This window comes from Rhodnius prolixus, unplaced genomic scaffold, assembly GCF_049639745.1.
Source record: "Rhodnius prolixus isolate KJV_2025 unplaced genomic scaffold, Rpr scaffold_14, whole genome shotgun sequence".
In the NCBI taxonomy this organism is placed as follows: Eukaryota; Metazoa; Arthropoda; class Insecta; order Hemiptera; family Reduviidae; genus Rhodnius; species Rhodnius prolixus.
This window is the reverse complement of record NW_027411594.1, coordinates 3,751,049-3,770,131: the sequence shown is the minus strand read 5'-3', so window position 1 is coordinate 3,770,131 and position 19,083 is coordinate 3,751,049. Positions and strand designations below refer to the sequence as shown.

General features: G+C 28.9%; 1 protein-coding gene and 2 long non-coding RNA genes across 19 annotated transcripts in view; 2 read left to right on the top strand and 1 right to left on the bottom strand.

Moving 5' to 3' along the window:
* The first annotated feature begins 331 nt into the window (after positions 1–331).
* On the top strand, positions 332–5,353 carry LOC141451691 (uncharacterized). Of its 3 annotated transcripts, XR_012457017.1 has the most exons (6): positions 332–491; positions 1,400–1,554; positions 2,370–2,517; positions 2,999–3,120; positions 3,703–3,906; positions 5,103–5,353. It is a non-coding gene; the product is annotated as an uncharacterized lncRNA (long non-coding RNA). The 3 variants fall into 3 exon arrangements; XR_012457018.1 differs by lacking the exon at positions 1,400–1,554; XR_012457016.1 differs by having other exon boundaries at positions 1,400–2,517.
* LOC141451690 (uncharacterized) overlaps positions 5,021–19,083 on the bottom strand; it is a 28,798-nt gene continuing 14,735 nt past the window's right edge. For 14 of the 15 annotated variants that reach the window (XR_012457001.1, XR_012457003.1, XR_012457005.1 and 11 more), the window contains 7 exons: positions 11,847–12,033; positions 10,820–10,946; positions 10,316–10,450; positions 7,948–8,072; positions 6,513–6,650; positions 5,662–5,817; positions 5,021–5,209 (listed from right to left, as the gene is read on the bottom strand). This is a non-coding gene — a long non-coding RNA (uncharacterized lncRNA). The remainder of the gene's footprint in view (positions 5,210–5,661; positions 5,818–6,512; positions 6,651–7,947; positions 8,073–10,315; positions 10,451–10,819; positions 10,947–11,846; positions 12,034–19,083) is intronic. The other variant, XR_012457015.1, reaches the window with a different exon arrangement.
* LOC141451685 (uncharacterized) lies at positions 12,126–19,080 on the top strand. The gene is made up of 11 exons (XM_074123191.1): positions 12,126–12,280; positions 12,413–12,527; positions 12,614–12,909; positions 13,655–13,849; positions 13,941–14,125; positions 14,515–14,635; positions 15,548–15,718; positions 15,791–15,912; positions 16,605–16,848; positions 17,595–17,768; positions 18,788–19,080. The coding sequence occupies exons 3-11, from the start codon at positions 12,703–12,705 to the stop codon at positions 19,037–19,039; spliced, it is 1,671 nt and encodes a 556-aa protein (XP_073979292.1). The 5' UTR covers positions 12,126–12,280; positions 12,413–12,527; positions 12,614–12,702; the 3' UTR covers positions 19,040–19,080.

Sequence of the window (19,083 nt, the reverse complement as noted above, 5' to 3'; positions counted from 1 at the left end):
AGGTTTTCCAGAGTTTAATATTAACGCATTATTTATTAAATAATATCACATATTTATAATAATTTCTTTTAATTTGACCATATTTCTAAGAACAAATGAACTTGGTGTAATGCCATGTTTTTTGCTCACATAAACGCGCCCCCTCATGTAAATTATTAAAATTAAAAAAATTACGCAAGCTTATTGTTTTTTTATCTTTACATACTAGGTAAGTTCCATTAATTTTATTTTAGTATTTTTCCAAAAATGATTTACAGATCATTTACATTTTAATATCACTCATCAACACCATGTGATATCTTGTAACCATGAACATAACCTTCCTCAGTTACCGAGTGAAGTGTGAATCGGAAACGTAGTTGCAAGTAGGTTAAACCAACCTATATGTATTTAAACTGATTAATTATCGTCTGATAGTTGATAAAAAGTACAAAACCTATTAGGGATTCAACAAATAGTGCACTACAATGGACGATACACTTTTCATTCAGGTAAAATAAATATTAATGCTTAGTGACATTTCAAAATAAGCATGTTTTAAGATATTATTTAAAAATTAATACTTCTATTACAAACCAACTTCCCTAAATGGAAAAGAGATTTTAGGGAAGGTAACTTTTTTAAGTTGATTATTTTAACTGGATTACACCTTATCTATGGTTTCCATTATTTTGGTTACAAAAAAAATCTTGTAACCACTTTGCCTGTGGAAATGTCCTTTAGATAGTTTTAATGCGATGAAGTGTTTACACAAAAACTAAAACATTTTGATTATTAATCTTTTCCTTTGAATCTGTGTATATAATGTTATAATTTCTTTACCAAAACGGTTTAAGATTAATTATAATGTTGAGGGTTAAATGAAACTACGAATTTATTCGTATCATTTTCGGTCAAATGACAACGATAATTCTGTTGATTTAAACTTTCTGTTTTGAATTAAGCAAAACATGTTTTTACATATCGTGTAAAATTTTTCATTTTTATTCTTAAAAAAAAAAAAATTTTTGAGGTTCACACAAATTATGTTCTTAATAACTAGTTTTACGGTACATGTTAAAGCAGTAGCTTTATTCAATCCGTTCATTTCAATTAAATATTCCTTAAGATTTAATAGCTAAAAATATTGAGCAAAATTTTATTTTCCTACTTCTTCTCTACTAATTCTCTTCTACTTCCTATTGTTATTGGTTTTTGTACTGATGCAAATTAGCTATTTATTTGATAATATTAATGAAAAAAGTTAATCTTCTGAAACAAAAAGAAAACTGAATGGTTTATATTGGTTGCCACGAACTAGAACTGCTTCTTATGCAGAAAATGCTCCGATTTCTACAATCTTACTCTAGATGAGAATTAAATTGTAATTGTTAATGCAATATTCTTGTCCATTATCCAGTGCTTTCATCCATGGTACTTTCCAACCAGCTTGAGCACATTAACGTTCATCTTTCGTCTGAAGTGATTATCTCTATTGTCCCTTCTCATTCATTCTATTCGGAGTATAAAGAAGTCAAGGAAATCTATCGCTCAGTCTGTGGAACTGTTGTTTAGGTACGCTTATCTATTATTTCATATGTATCAAAATTACAGCAGAAACTAAATCTTTTTTTCCAGAAATATTAAATTTTTTATATTTAATTTGAAAAAAGTTTTAATTTCTGTAGAAAGTAGGTTTTAATTTGATTCAAAATTCAACGTCCTAGGCGCATGTGAATTCTGAATATCTTTTCAATCAGATTGAACTATTTCTAGTCCAGTTAAACGTTTTTTTATTTCATTTTCTAGAAAAAAGAATTAGAAGATAATAGAATTAGAATGAAAATATTAGAAGATTATAAATATGATGTATTTTTTACCCCAATAGATCTTAATTTCATATAAATGCTTTAGTTAAATTACACACACATTTATTTACTTTTTTATGAATAATACTTTACCAAATGTAGGTTTTATAATTAAAATTAAATAATTTTGAACAAAATTAACAGTAAAGCGGTTTATTTTTGTTAAAAACTTAATCAAAACAATTTATGGCAGTAAGTGCAACTTGACTAGAACAAGTGTACAAGAAAGTAAAATTGCAACGTTGGAGTAATTCAGATTCAAATAATATACTATTACGATGTTTTACAATGCTACGAGTTCATCGTAAAAGATCAAAGAAAAAGAAAAGATCATCATCGAAAAATATTAAACTTTATATTTTTATTTTCATTTTGTTTAATTAATTCCTAAAGGAATAAGTAAAAAATGCATATTTAAAAATGGTTCAGTTAAAATTTGTAGTGTCAATGGATTGAACTCTTTTCAATTCAAGATTAACTCTTATGAACACTTTATTTCATTGAATAATAATGATTTTTTAGATAGAAAAAATCATGATGTAGTATAACGGTTAGGGAGATGTCGCTTCGACGGTCGGAAAGCAACCCACCAAGTAGCAGCCTAGTAATGTTCAGCTTTCATCTGGCAATCCATGGACCCTTCTTCACATCCAGCAACCGAAAATATTAGGTGATATTCTTTAAACCTATTCTGGAGATTAAATAAGTCAAGGAAATCTCTACTTACCTCGAATAGAAATGACGGTGATGACAGGCTTTTGGAGAATTAAGAAAATATTTATTTACTCATTTGTTCTTAAGACTTATTATTACTGAAGCTCTACTCCTTTCTATGATTGCCAACAAACGTGATAATATAAGTTAAATTCTTTTTAACAGAAAAAACTTTTATCTATGACAAGAGCATATTATTTAAAAAGCTAAAAAGTGACAAAATAATACCTAGCTCACTATCTAGCGGAATAATTGTGAACTGTAAATTGTTATATAGTTTCTAATTCTGCCGCTAGATTGTGCGGGCATGTCAATTTTTATATTTTCATTATATCTATCTTTTCAAATCACTTGTGACTATGGTATCTAGGCACTGTTGTATTTCAAATATGTATTCTCTTCTATTTTTTCAAGTAATTTAGATTGGTTAATTTTAGCTAGTGAAAAATCCATATTGCGGTTCAATCTTCGATTCCATGTTACCACTAACGTCTTCTACATTACGAAGGTCTACATTTTGAGTTTCTCTCTCAAACAAAATGATGGCCTATATTTCTAGGTGAGTGAACATTCCATTGTTATATTGTTGGGTAGTAAATACCCTTACTTAAACCTTTTAGTGTGTTTATATTATTAGAATTCATTTTTATATACGTCGTAAATAACTGCAAATATGTTAATTGCCATTTTATTTGTTAAATCTTTGAAAATAAACTATTTCAATACATTTGAACGTATCTTGTTATAAAAGTGTCAGTTTCATCTCTATTTTGCTTCTTCATGACTTACTTATTCAGTAAGTAACTTTTCTGATTATGTAAAATTAACCTTTTTTTTCAACAAAGTGTGACCTAACCAATTAGTAACTATTTTATTTATGTTTTCATTAAATGACTGTTAAATTATGTAGGATTCGACAGTAGAGAAATTAATACCACTTTCACTCGAGATTTTTCTTTCTGGTCTTAATGATTATTATTTAGTGGATTAGGTTTTTTCATTAATAAAAACCTTTATGTTAAAAAATATATATTTATGTATGTCCTATTTTTACGTAGACCTAGTTTTTATAATGTTTTATTAAAGAAATGTATACATAAATTAATGAAATACAAAAGAAAACGTAAATATTTGCCACCAGATAGCAGTGCTGTAATCTCCCTATATGTACCAAGTAGCAGCCTAGTAATGCTGAGCTTTCATCTGGAAATGATTATCTCTATGGAGCCTTCTTCACATCCAGCAACCGAAAATATTAGGTGATATTCTTTAAACCTATTCTGGAGATTGAATAAGTCAAGGAAATCTCTACTTACCTCTCTGCCTTTGTAGGATTGTTTTTCAGGTAGTCTTATCTATTATTTTATACGTTCTAAGTATTGCAACATAAACAAATCGTATTTTTTTGATAAATTATCTTTTCCTTTGAGTCAGAATAAATAACGTTTTAATTTTTGTAAACTGAATCAAACCCAACAAAAGGTATTATTTAGTAGTAATATGTAATATGCATGTTTATGTTGCAATCTTGCATGAATTTTTTACTTTTATATAAAGAAAATTATAATCTAGTAGGAGAATAAGAAAAAACCTTTGATTTTTTAAAAAAATTATTTATTTGCAACTCTATTCTTTTACATATTCAATTATAAGAAAATATATATATATATATATATATATATATATATATATATATATATATATATATGTATATTTCAATTATAAAGTGCAAGAAGAAGTGCTAAAAAAGGTTGAAAGTAACAAAAAAAAACGAAAACAAAGATTAGTTCCAAAAAAAATCCGTCAGAGGGCGCCACAAAACAGAAACCTAGTTTAGTTCCAGAGAAATCCGTCAGAGGGCGCCACTTATCAGCTGGTGTTATAAAGTGGATAACAGTGCTGTAACCTTCCTCTATATATACGGCAACAGAGGAAATTTCCATCAGTACGACTTGAGTGATGCAGGGGGGAAGGTCGCTCTGTCGCTCGAAAACAAATCTTATCTAGTCTAGTCTAACATTCATCACCTCTTCTCCCAAAGAATCATGATGTGCGGGAGATGTTGTCGCTTCAACGGTTCTCCCCACCCTGCCCCACCCTTCTAGCGAACTTAGTTATATAGCCTCCCAGAGCAAGATGGCGGCAGTCAACTCACCTGATCGCCAGTGCCCAACTGATCGCCCAGCTGATCAGTTGCTCCTGCACACTCTCACGACTCTGCTAGCCATTCTTAACCTTCCCTCAAGGTTTTCTTTTTTACTTCTACCACTCTCTAGACCCTGTAACCTTCCTTTTAGGTTATCCTTTTTATTTTTTCGCATTTTCTTCACCAATTTGAATTATTAATAAAATATTATTAATTTTTTACGGTTTATTTTTACATTTTCATATTAATTAACACTTTAAATATAAAAATGAATTAAATAATTTTTTAAGACTTTTTAGCAACAAAATTACACTTTTTTTTAACATGCAATTTTTTAATTTTTATAAAAAAACATGCATATTACGTACAATAACCACTTACTTTTTTTTTTATAGATTCCTAACCAATGTTTGTTGAGATTGATGTTTCACGTCTTTTTCACTTAGGCTTCCATTGATGAACAGTCTTGCAGCCAGTACTCTAGGTATCACCAGCATTGATTCTGAAAAGCATTATTTATTGTAATTTAAACAATTAAAATGTTTAGTAGTTTTACCTAGCATTAAGCAGCTAGAGAAAAACATCTGTAATAAGTTGATGTATATTATATAAGTTAAATAAAGAAGACTGTAATTAACCTAAAGAATTGACTTTTTTTTAAAAAACCTAAATCTTTTCATTCAATGATAATGAAATAAATTTCCATAAAACACACTTATCCTTTAGAATAAAATTAATTTGATTGGAAAAATAAAATAACACATATAATCTACTAACATTATTATTATGGAATTATTTTTATGAAAATGAATTAAAAAATTATAAGCTAATCACGACTAAGGCCAATGAAAAACACTAAAAAATTTACTAACGGCTAAATTAGTCGTTGCTCTAGAGAAGTTTGCATGCATTAGCTACAAATGAACAAGCAAATTACATATAATAACTACATACTTGTTTTATTCATTGATTCCTGACAAAATGTTTCATGGATAGATGTTTTACGTCTTTTTCACTTGGCTTCCATTGATAAACAGTTTTGCAGCCTGGACTCTAGTATCAGCGGTGTTTACTAAGTTTTATCTTGAATTAGAAGTTTGAGAAAAACAACTGTAACAATTGGTAAAGTATTATTCATAAAAATTAAATAATTGTTGATTGTAATTGAATTAATACATTGATATACAGATTAAAATAATTTATTTAAGAACTTAAACCTGTTTATTCAATGAATATGAATTTAAAAAATCATCAGCTCGATTAAATATAGCTTTATGTAATTGGAAAATGATACAGAATTATCATGCACGTTTGATGTTTAATATTTAATCCAAATTGAAACAACAAAAAATCAACAATAATCAACAAAAATATTAAACTTTTCTTTTTCAGATACAAAGGAAAAGATTCAAATAATATTTTTAAAAAAAATTAGTTTTTTGTTTCATTACTTTAATCGTATTAAATAATCGATCAATTATTTTTCAGTTTAATTAAATCACTGTCAAGCAGTTCCAATCCCGACAATCAAAATAAACCACTCTACATTCAGTTTTCTTGACAAAAATTTAATTTAATTTTTTTTTTAGAATAGTTTTAGAATATTAGCGTAAGTTTCACAATAATGTAAAATGTATCGCTTATTATTATTAATTTTTTACGTTCTATTTTTACTTTTTCACATTAATTAACAGATTAAATAGAAAAATAAATTAAATAATTTTAGATTTAAACGACACTTTTTTTAAACATGCAATTTTTTAATTTTGATAAAAACATGCATATTACGTACAATAACTACTTACTTTTTTGTTTTTAATATAGATTCCTAACCAATGTTTGTTGATATATTCACATTGGATTGGTGTTTTACGTCTTTTTCACTTGGGCTTCCATTGATAAACAGTTTTGCAGGCAGTACACTGGTATCAACCGTAGTCTTTCTGAAAATCAGCATTATTTATTGTAATGTTTCTGTAATATTGTATGTAATGTAATGTTTTTTGTAATATTGTAATGTTTACTGAGTTTTACCTAGCATTAAGAAGCCACAGAAAAAAAAGCTATAACAATTTATTTATATTACAAATATTAAATTAAGAAGATTGTAATTGATTTATAAATATATAAATTAAAATAATTCATTAAAGAACTTAATGATCTCAATGAAAATGAATTTAAAAAATCATCAGCTCGGCTAAAAATAACTTTATGCAATTGGAAAATAATACAAAATCATATTTGCACATATGACCCTATTTCTTTATTCCGCCAATAAGAAATCAATCTACCTACTACGCTATCAGGTAATAGTCAAATAACATATTTTAAAAATGTATTATGTTAAAAATTTGCCATGTACTTTCATCTTACTGTTGTGAAAATTTTGCCTAAAAGTTGTAAGTTATATGTAAAAATATATAAATGTACAAATGGAGTAAATAAAAACCTATGCATTTAAAAATAGCTCCCTTTTATTTATGTACCTACAAAGTTAATACCACCTTACAGCAAAATTTCTAAAATAGAAGTTTAAGAAGTGAAATAAATGAAAATGGTTCAACAGGATGTTACACTGATGAAACAATCAACTGCAAGGAATAAAAAATGTAAAAAAAATGACAGTTCATGCAAAGGCTCTACAATTATTTTACAAGTGTTACCACAATATAAGAAATATTGTTGTAGAAGTAGTAGACTGTATTACTGCTGAATTTCGCGAAAGTAAAAGTAAATTTTTTCTAACATGAATAAACCTGCACTCTGGAGAGCATAAATGCGAAAAATATACAGATTTAATATCCACAAATTGATACGAATCAATTCAAAATTCAATAAAATACACTCTAAAAGTACGAAGTTTTTATTCTTAAAATAACTTTATTTTACTGTTAATAAGGTTTAGTAGTCTAAAAAATTAAAAAACATTTATATAAACAGCGTTTGAATACAATTGAAACTATTCCATGAAAGAAAACTTTTAAGCCCCCCCCCCAAAATCAAAGAAAGAGATAATAATATTGAAAAAAAATTAAATTGACTGAAAAAATTTCATTTGATTAAAAATGGTACAGCACTCACATGCATATTTAACGTTGTACATGTAATTTGTTCTTAACCTATCTTCTACGAAAGTGGAAATATTACTTATTCCGACTCAAAGGAAAACATTAATAACCATAAAAAAGTGTTAGTTTATGAGTTAATACTTTAAACGTGCTAAATGATGGATAAGATTACCTGAAGATCATTTCCAAAAGTCAAATGGTAGGTAGATTTCCTTAACCTCTTCACACTCCAGAATAGAAAGAATGAGATCCATCTAACATTTTCCAACTTCCACATGAAAGCTCTGCATTACTGGGCTGCAAGCCGACAAAGATTTAACTTTAGTACAAAGTGATAAAGTATTACTACGCCATGCTTCCATCTAGCACTACACCAGCTGACTTAGTGGGGAAGGTTACATGGTGGTTATTCAAATGTTAATTAAATCGTAAAATATTTTGAAAAAATAATGAAATAAAAATTACGAAACATCGTACTTTTTAAAAGGTTTGTTACGTTTAGAGCATTTTTAATTGTTAAGTTAGAGTTCTATTATTAAGGGGGGGGCTGCGAATTTAAGTAGAAAACGCAAAATTGTATTTTTTTGTTTGTTTAGGGAAATAATTATTACAATTACTTAAAAAGCACTGAAATGAATAAAATCTTAAAAGACATAAATGAAAATGCTAGAAATTAGTGTTTTTGTGTTTGGTTAGTGTCTGTTTGAACTTCACCAAACCAATATTCCCAACTCCTAATAACAAAGGATTTAAATACCCTAAAAAATAATAACCACACCAAAAACATTGAACATCTAACTATCCAGGCAGGAGTGGCAGTAATATTCACTTATTCATAAAATTCATGATAATCAAGAACACGCAATCACTTAGCTGCTGATACTATCAAAAACATACATACAAAACTAAAGACACAGAACTATGCAGCCTATCAGGTTCTAGGAACAGCAAATAATCTAAGAATAAAATAAGATATAATAATCTCGTATAAAGTAAAGCGGATAAAGATAACTCATAATCTTAACACACTCAGACTATGTTAACAAAACGATAGACTTCATCAACAAAAACCTACGACACACGTACTTAAAAAAAACAAAAACCGATAACACGATTCCAACATCCAATCAAGACTATCACCTAATAAAAAACACAAAAATACGTATCCATTAATCCTACCCACATCACCAATCCTGAAAAAAAAAGCACTTGCCATTGTTTCTCAAATCTCTATTCAAACATAACAATAGCCAAAGATAATGGTTTACATTATAAAACAATTAGAAGCAATAATTGCCCAAACTAAGGCTATCTAGTGGCGCTTGCTAGAACTAACAAAAGGGTTGTAGTTTTACAAATTGCCACTAGATAGCATACAAATTTACTTTTGCACGTTTATTAGACAACTCATGAACCCCAATAATATATATTTAATTAAACAATATACAATTCTTATATTTTATTGTATTCAATACAATATATAAGATTAATATTGAGGGTATACCTTATGTTGAGTTCATAAATAGTACTAATATCATTATTTTATTTTGATGAGAATGAATTAAAAAAATATTAGCTTAACTAAAAATAGTTCTTTATGCTTGGAAATTATACAGAATTAGCAAACACATTTGATATTGAATTTTCAAATCACATTAAAACCTTTTTTTCAGACACAAACAGAAAAATTTACATTATATGGAAAAAGTTTTAGCAGGAAATAAGGAAATTCAAGCGTAACTATGAGGATTTCCAATTTTTCTCTTCTTTCTGAACTGCAACATCCAAAACAAGGCGACCTAATGTATACATTGTAAGTCTGGCTTTAAAATGGAATATTCATAACAGGAAATAAGGAAATCCAAGCTAAACTAAAGAAGATTTCCAATTTTTTCCTTGTTTCTTAACCGCAACATCCAAAACAAGCAGACCTAATGTGTACAATGAATGGCTAGCTTTAAAATCGAATATTAATAACAGGAAATTCAAGCTAAACTAAAGAAGATTTCCTATATTTCCATTCTTTCTGAACTACATACCAAAGCAAATCGACTTAATGTATAAATTGTAATTCTGGCTTTCAAATGGAATATTAGAAACAGGAAATAAGGAAATTCAAGTATAACTAAGAGGATTTCTAACTTTTTTTTCTTTCTGAACTTCTACATACCAAAACAAGGCGACCTAATGTATACATTGTAGGTCTGGCTTTAAAATAGAATATTAGAAACTGGAAATAAGGAAATTCAAGCTAATCTAAAGAAGATTTCCAATTTTTCCCTTCTTTCTGATCTTCTACATACCAAAACAAGGCGACCTAATGTATACATTGTAAGTCTGGCTTAAACTGTAATTTTAAATTTCGATTATAATTTGTTCCCTTTAGGTTTTATCTCTTTACTTTCACTTAATAGATTAAATGAAAGAAAAATTTAATAATTTTTTTAGACTTTTTTATTCAGCAACAAAATTATTCGTTTTTTAACATGCTATTTTTAATTGTGATAAAGACATACATATTACGTATAATAACTACATACTCTTTTTTTTTTATAGATTCCTATCCAAATTTGTTGGAATATTCAGATTGGATTGATTTTTTACGTCTTTTTCACTTGGGCTTCCATTGACAAAACAGTTTTGCAGGCAGTACTCTGGTATCGCCAGTATTTCATCTGAAAATCAATATTATTGTAATTAAAATAATTAAAATGATGTAAGGAGTTTCAACTAGCATTAAGAAGCTAAAAACATCTATAATAATTTATGTATATTATAAAAATTAAATAAAGAAAACTGTAATTAAACTAAAGAGTTGATAGCTCATTTAAATCTTTTTTTTAAAAACCTAAATCTTTTCATTCAATGTTTTTTAAATTTTGTATAATTATGTATGAACTTTATTTAAATGTATAAATAATTTTTATTTTAAAAATGGCGTAAATAAGAAAATTATAAGATGATACGTTTTTTGTACATTAAACATGCAAATTTGTACATTAGATTATGAAATAAACGTGCATTTTACATATAAAAATACATACTGTTTTATTAATTGATTCCTGGCAAATATTTTTGTATGCGTTCAATGGATAGATGTTTTAGATTTTTTTTCACTTAGGCTTCTATTGATGAACAGTTTTGTAGGCAGCAGTATTGGAGGTATTTAATCTGAAAATCAACATTATTTAATATTATTAAAATAAAGAGTTAACTAAGTTTTATCTTGAATTAAGATGGTTAAATTTACTTGTTATACTGCAAATTTCTATAAATAAATGAATTATAGAAATTTTAGTTAATAGTAATAATAATAGAGAACAAAATGATGCGAGATTTTTCTTAAAAGCTGCATATTCCTCAGATGTATCTGTCAGCATTTTTCTGCGAAATATCATACCTATTGTAGAGATGATACAGGAGGGTAGTTTACTTTCAACTTATTTTTAAATAATATTTTTTTGCTAAAATAAACAGGAGACGGTGAACCTTACAGAAGATATAAAATGACAATACTACCGTGTATGCACAATATTTTGAACAGAATGTCTCAATATTCTTGCAGACAGTAATATTCTTCACGAAATGCTTAGTTTAAAAAGCATTTTACTATAATTATAGCTTCTACGATATTAGCGGAAGACATAGTCAACATCTTTACAAAGGTAAAATAAATATAACCTACCGAAAGCTACTAATGATCCAAATTAGAAATTATAATAATTCATTAAGTAATTCTTAACAGTCACAGAACAACAATTGTTCATTAAAGTACATATGTAGTTTCATTCAAGTACTTTCACAAAATGATCGAAAGACGCTTTCTAAACAGATCTTTAGAATGAATCAGAAATGAAGTAATTTTGTACCTGAACCTAACTAAAACTGTCCGTTAAAACCTTTTATAATATAAAAATATAACCATGAATTTTTTAAACTTTCACGTACTTACTTATTATGTGCACACTAACGCCAGCCTCGGAAATTTGACTATTTCTTAACTTCTCTAATCAAATTGTCGCGTAATTAAAGATAATAGTCTAAATTAAAAATGATTTAAGAGTTGCTTACCTGCAAGAAATAAAGATGCTAAAACCCTCTTAAGTTCCTTGGAACTGAACTCCAACGTGCAATGTATGTTATTTTTTTTTTACCATCTTTCTTTTTCCTAATAGCTCACATTTAATAAAATGTGCTCTTCTACGTACCATTACACATTTATGCAGGAGTCTATTATTGTAACACACACAAGCTGAATCTACGAAGAATAACAATTAATTGTTGCCTGGGATGGAATAAAAAAGTAGAAAATATTTACTACCCAATATGACTTTTCGATACTAAGAATTGAAATAAAACTATCGATACGAGTGTCTAATTGAATGTATTTAACAGCTAAACAGTATTATCATCTGTAATCACTATTTAAAGCTTTTTTCCATCTCCAAATTGTAACAACTAATGGTTATACACCAGTTAATATTTTTCTCGATGTGGTTCAGCAGGTATTTGTTTAATTTTTTAACAAATTATATTTAAAAGAACCTCATTCGTCATTCAATTAATTGCTATTCCGTTAAAATTTATCTTATTTACTAACTATATATTGTAATCTAATTTAATATGTATATATTCAGTGTACATCCCCGAATTGCTGAAAAGGAATTTTCATGAAAAATTACGTACCTTATTTTAGATGGAGATATTTTTTACAAAAACGGTGGATAACTTATCTCGTACATGTATTATTCTGTTAGTATCTTTTACTATTATTATTTTAGATCCTAAGAGATTATTCAGTTGCAGATAAGAAAGAAATTTGTCTCCATTTTTTCCAGATTAGTTACTATGGAAACTAACAATTAAGATAGAAGTACTTTTCCCGTTAACGTTCAGATTAGCGTGCAAGGATTAAAAGCCTTTAATAATGGCTAAAATAACTGTAACAAATAAAAAACTTCCTGGAGCAAAAGTTGAAGCTTTATTATTTACTGAAACACAATGGACTGCCTTAAAAGATCACGTTGGCAAAGCGGAAAGAAGAGTAAAAGAACTAGAGGAAGAGTTGAAAGTGAAAGAAAGTAGGAAAAAATGTTCAGAAGATATGACCAGAAAATGGGAAAACACTTTTGTGGTAACGTTCTTTAAATAGGTATTGTGATAGAATTTTGCCTTCATTATTTCTTTTCTTCTTTCTTTGCAGCCCATGTACTCGTCTCATCATTCTATTATACCGCCCTCTCGTGGCACCTGTTTCCACCTTCTCCAAATACCCTAAACTACTTCTTTTAAAATGAAATTTTTTAGTGCTACTATATGAATTATACTCAGCAAGAATATTCATATTTCTAAAACTGTACACTGGATTTTACAGATATATGGTTACATTTTATGTGGAAAAAGTACCTATAAAAGCTAAAACTAGGAGAGATTAATATTAGGAGTCGGAATTAAATTATTCTAAAATGGTTTATTTTCTAATTTCTTAAGCATCTCGAAGTATAAAACTTATTTTTTATAACGAACTCTTTTGTAAGCTAACTCTGTTCGATGACCTTTTTACAACGGGGCAAAAAACTCCTAACATTCCAATATTTCATTGCTCCTTGTTTGTAAATTTTTTATTATGCATAAAGAAGTCCTTGGGTGAAGAGATGGTATCAAGTCATTCTGGTTCAGGACAAGTGGGTTTGAAAGAAGTTCAAAATTAAAATCTTCTGACACTTGTGGCGGTTGACGAGATGAACCTAACGTGTCTTCTTGAAAAAGTAGAATAGATTTGTTCGATATAAACGCATGATAGTCAGCAACAGCTCAAATTGACTCTCTCGTAATTCCAGAACTCACAGTTGGGATATTAACCCATTTTTTTTTTGCAGAATCTAAGAAAAAAACGTTTAGAAGCTGCAGTTGCAAGAGTGGAAAGAGAAAAAACTCGCAAATATGAAAGATTTTTAACATTACAAAGTGAACAGAGTAAGAAAAAGGAAGCACTTAGGAAAATAGCACGAGATAACCTCTATGAAGAAAAGGATCATGCAAAGAGTGCGTTAAGTGCTTACAAATTTGCTGAGGTACGTTTTAGTATAGACAGATATATTTAATAATTTAATTTGTTTAATTATTTTATTAAATAAATGTTTTCCAAAAGAGTTGATTGTATAGGTTCTTAAAGAAAGAGAACTTCAAATAGCATTCAGTAGAAAAATTAAAGAAACTGAAGAGGAACGTGAAAAAGAATGGGATAGAAAAATAATTGAAGATGTAGAATTGTTTAATAAGGAAGAAGCTGAAGAAAAGGCTAAAGCATTAGAAAAGAAGAGGAAATTAGGCAAAATATTTGTAGAGAAGTTAGTAGGTCAAACATAAACCTTTTATCTTGGTTAATTATTGTAATAGGCCAGTGTATAATTTCTGTCAGATTTCATTATGGAATCCATGGATCATGGAGATATAAATTAAAGGATAAAGGTTCTCTATAAGAGTAACAAACTAGAGGTTTTTTATTATTGATAAGAAAAGCTCTTTGCTTGATCTGATATTTGAAGTAAAAATCTTGCCGTTTGAGTAATACATTTTTTTTTATGTAGTTATCTCATTGGAGTGATAAAAACGTAACAGTAGTACAGTTAGAATTATGTGAGTTTCAGTGGTTTAATAATAATAGTACAGAAATTATGTAGTGACCTATTAAAATTCCATCTCTTTATTGACATAAGTTAATTATTAATTATTGCAGGCTACGAGATAATGAAGAGCGGAAGCGGATAGAAAAAGAAGCCAGGAAAGCTGAAGAAAGGGAAGCCATGGAATTGAATAAAAAAGAGATTAAGGAAATCGAAAAAAATGAACGACTTGAGGTGATTTCTTAAATATTTAAACTAGCTGTGGCTTCAGGGGAACAGATTAGTATCAGGGTATCTGAGGGAAACAAAGCTTCCACATCCCCATGTCTATTTTGGTTTGTGCCAATACTTGTGCGAACTAACTTTATTTCTTTGATTCATACTAAGGAAATGTTTCTAGAAACATGCGTTTAAAAAAAATATTACGAATTTTATTGAAAATGAAGTAAGTCCAGTGCCACAGTGGTTTAATGCCACTGTTTTATCCGTCATAGTGCGTATTTTTTAATTTCTGACTGGTTTCGAATTTTCATTCATCTTAAGAGGTTGATTCACAAGTTTAGTGTTAAGAATTTAACTTTGATTCTGTCAGGATTGACTCAGCAAATAGTGTGTGACAAAAATATGGTTAATTTCAAATAACTAACTGATGAAACTACCTTATATGGGAGAGATGATAATCCGACACTAGCCAGAGAAAAACAAAAAAAAAACGCGTGCTACGACGGATAAAACCAGTGACATTTGAAGATATAATTAATGATTAGTACCGTTATTATATATTAAAAATATGACAAGTGTTATGTACTAATTTATCAGTATGGGCTCATTCATATAATACATCAGTAATAAAAAATAATTTATATTCTACTGAGGAAGACTAAAGAAACGTGTATAATTGGTTAACTTTACTTCAAAATAAAACGTCAGTTCAGATAAAATTTTCTCTATACTTCATCGTTGCAAAAAGAACATTGATGATGCTTTGGCAATTGCAGTCAATTAATTCGAAAGTTATGTAGGATAGAATGATTTACATTTAAATTTCGTTATTGATTTTGTTATTGCTTGCTATTCTGTTATAAAATTTTGAAGTATTCAGTTATTTGGTTACGGTTATATATTTTTTTAATTAAAATTGTCAAGATGGAATCGAGAAAAAGATCGATACGAGAACACCTTATTCGCAATCGACAAGAAATAGATAACCAGAAAAAAATTGCTAATGCAGAAGAAAAAGAAGAAGCTGCTGCGGTGGCAATTATTGCGAATGAAAAAGCGAAATTGGCAAAGATACGTAAAGAAAAGGATGCTGAGGTATCTGACTATTTTTTTAAAACTAATTAATTAAAAAAAATGGAATTTTTTATTATCACAATTTGATTTTAGTTGAAAAGCGCTGCTATAAAAAGAAGAGAGAAAATTGCCAACACAGTGACGGCTGTTATAGTTTCTAAGGAAGATGAAAAAGAAGCAATTTATCAAAAGGATAAAGCACGCAATGAAGAACTGTCAGTTTTTATTTTTATTTATTTAATTCTAATTTACAATGAAATCGCTCAATATTGGTAAAATATTTTCCTTTTCCCTCTCATTTTACTAGACTTTTGACAGTTTTTCGAAGGATAGTTTAGAATAAGTTTGATAACACCTTGGTGGTATCGTCTTTTTTTTTTATTTTTTGAATTTTCTCAATAAATTCTACACGCAAATTCAATATGTGTTATTACTACATTTGCGTTCACATTAGTTTAAATAATTATACAGGTATTTTAAGATATTGTTAATGTAAAGCACACTAATTTTTCAAAATCTCTAAAGCTAAAGTTAATTTAGCTTCACTCTTCATTAAAAAAAAATCTGCACAAATCACTGTGGTTCACTTGACCAATTTATTAAACTGTTTAGTCCAGTAAAGCATACATATTCTTGTTTCTGAAAGACCTCCTTTGTCATCTTTTTTGATGCCATCAATTAAATTAAACGTTTTGCGCCTTCATAAAATTATTGAGTGAGTGTACGCCCTTTTTTCGTATTTTGATTTGAAATGTGAATGAGTAGGAGATTTAATACAATAAGCCTATTAAATCTGTAAATTTAGTGGATTTCTAGGTAGGTGCAGTTAGAAGTTCACTTCCTCTTTCCTAGAAGAAGTCTTTTTGGCAGACTTATATTAATTACTAATTCGTATTTTTATTTCCAGAGCTCTAAAGAGAATAGAAAAAGACGCTAATATGCAACTACAAATGCGACAAGATAGGATTGATTCCTACAATGAATTTTTAAGACAGGAAGCAATGAAAAAATTGAAGAAACAGGAATTATTGAAGTGGGAAATGCTTCAAAGACTTAAAAAGGAGGATGTAAATAGAAAGTTTATGAATATGGTGGAAGAAAAGAAGATGCAGATAACGCTAGATATTAGAGATGAAAATTTCAGACAAGCGGTGAGGTCTTATTTCTTCTATTTTCTTTTGGACGTACAATCTGACAGATCTTAGTCTCCTCAACCATTCTTTGTAATTCCTTCCTTACTGTTTTCTTGCTTTTGGCTCTTCCTTATCCAGCTACTTTTTTCCCTTTTTTCTAACACGTTAAGGGTGATCACTTAACATTTTCTTAAGTATCCTAGACTTTTCTATTTTTACCAAATGGCCTTCCCAATTAATTCTTCTTTTTTTTTTATCCAACACGCTACCACTATATCAAGACCAGTTCCACTAATTTATTACTTTTCCTCGTTCTCTTTTATCCGTACATGGGTCTTTCATTCCCAGAAATTTAACATTCTTGCATTCGCTTAAGTGGTTTCAGTGAACTGAATAAAGCATTTTTATAAGTAAAACAATTTTTATTTTAATCTGGTTCATAATTGGTCAGGCCTTAAATTACACGAGAAAAGATGTTCGGCAATGGCTTGAGAAAGACTTCATTATAAAAACGTTTCATCAATAAAAAAAAAACCTACACCTTCTGTAGTTTGTTCCATTCGGTAAAGTACGTAAGGCCCTAGAAATTGTTTCCAATGCTAGCTTAAAAGTAAGGGCACAGCTGATCTCGTTGCATTTTTATGTAAGTGATAACTGCAGCGCGCTCAAACTTTATATTTCTTATGAAGAAATTTTTAGATAACTTTTGAGTAGTAGCAGTGACAGAATTCACGTGTGTTCAAATAGATTTTTTTTTATTTTAGGAAGAAAAGAAATTAAGGAGGCAAAAGGAAATTGATTATGATGAGGAAGCTGTAAAGAAAGCCGCGCAATTGTGGGAAATAGAAGATCAAGAATATTTTAATTTCGTTGCAGAACTTAAAAATGAAAGCATTGAAGTTGGTCGCCCAGTATTTCCTCTGGATAATGAAATTTGTGTAAGTAAATTCAACTATATTGATTTAGTTTTATTGTAACTATTTTCCATGATTACAAGACATGCTTATCGATAATCCTTGTTTCCATAGATTGTGGGTTTTCATTTGACCTCAAATAATTAACTAGTAGTTCTCAAAAACTATGGGGTTGTGTTTAGTCCGGTTCCATTCAATGAAAGAAATCTGTAGGCATTAAACCCTATTTGCAAGGAGTTTCTTAATTATAATTTTATAAGTAGTTTAAAAAGGGGCGAGCGTTGGCCTAGTGGCTACGAAGTGTGGCTTTGTGAGTGGGAGATCGCCAGTTCGAATTCCGCGTATAAGCTAGCTACTTTTCATTTGTTAAAAAATTAAAGTATGTGCTTCCTGCCTCTTCCAAAAGTCAAATGACAATAGCTATCTTTCTAGGGTTAGTTCGCGATTCCCTTATTTTTGGTACGCCCCTTGTGATTCAGCTGAGAAAATTTTAGCCCCAATTTACCTCTTATCCTTACTGAAAGAATTTCATACCGTTATAAGCGCTAGTTGGGGACCAAAAACCTGCCAGATTCCAATTGTTGAGGTTCAGGAGTTTTTCCATAACTGGTGCTCCTCAGCTAACTCAGGAAGAGTAGAGCCGATTCCATAGAAATGATACTTAGATATGATTCACGGTTTGTTCTCCTTCGTACACAATCAGAAAACAGATAATTTGCGGAAATAAAGTCAATGTACAAGAAACAATTACGATGCAGTCTAAACTAAAGTATATGCTGTATGAAACCTCGATGTCATGCTACAAATAACCTTGTGTAACCTTTCTTCACTCTACTCAGTGTTGCCACTTTACCAAGTACAAAATATATATTAAAATAAAAGTTACAGATAAACTAATTAAACTTAATAAAAATGTAAATTAAACTAAAAATGTTAACCAAAAGTTCGTTAATAGTATGTTTGTAACTTGCTTATTTGGAACCATATACTAAATACGACTGTAATCTGTAAAAATATTTTTCAAATTACATTTTTCCACACAGGCTTATAAAAAGAGGACTGGACTGTTAGAAATTCCACCGCAGCATAGAATTTTTCAATCAAATGTACCTATAGAAAACGAAGAGGAAAAAGTGAAAGTTCCTAAAAAGAAAGATCTAGTCAGAACTATCTACACCAAAATGGGTAATACAGCCAAACCAGAGACGTTCGAAGCAAAAAGAATGCCATTTACTTTTGTAAAGGATGTGCACCACGCGAATGGATTACAAGATCAAATAAAGAAGAAATGTTAGCCAAGAAAATTAAAATATACTGTTAATTTATTTTTGCGAAATTT

Coding starts and splice junctions, on each gene's coding strand:
- LOC141451685 (XM_074123191.1), top strand. CDS start 12,703: ATGGCTAAAATAACTGTAACAAATAAAAAACTTCCTGGAGCAAAAGTT. Junction 14,126..14,514: donor GGCAAAATATTTGTAGAGAA/GTTAGTAGGTCA, acceptor TAATTATTGCAG/GCTACGAGATAATGAAGAGC. Junction 14,636..15,547: donor AAAAAAATGAACGACTTGAG/GTGATTTCTTAA, acceptor AAAATTGTCAAG/ATGGAATCGAGAAAAAGATC.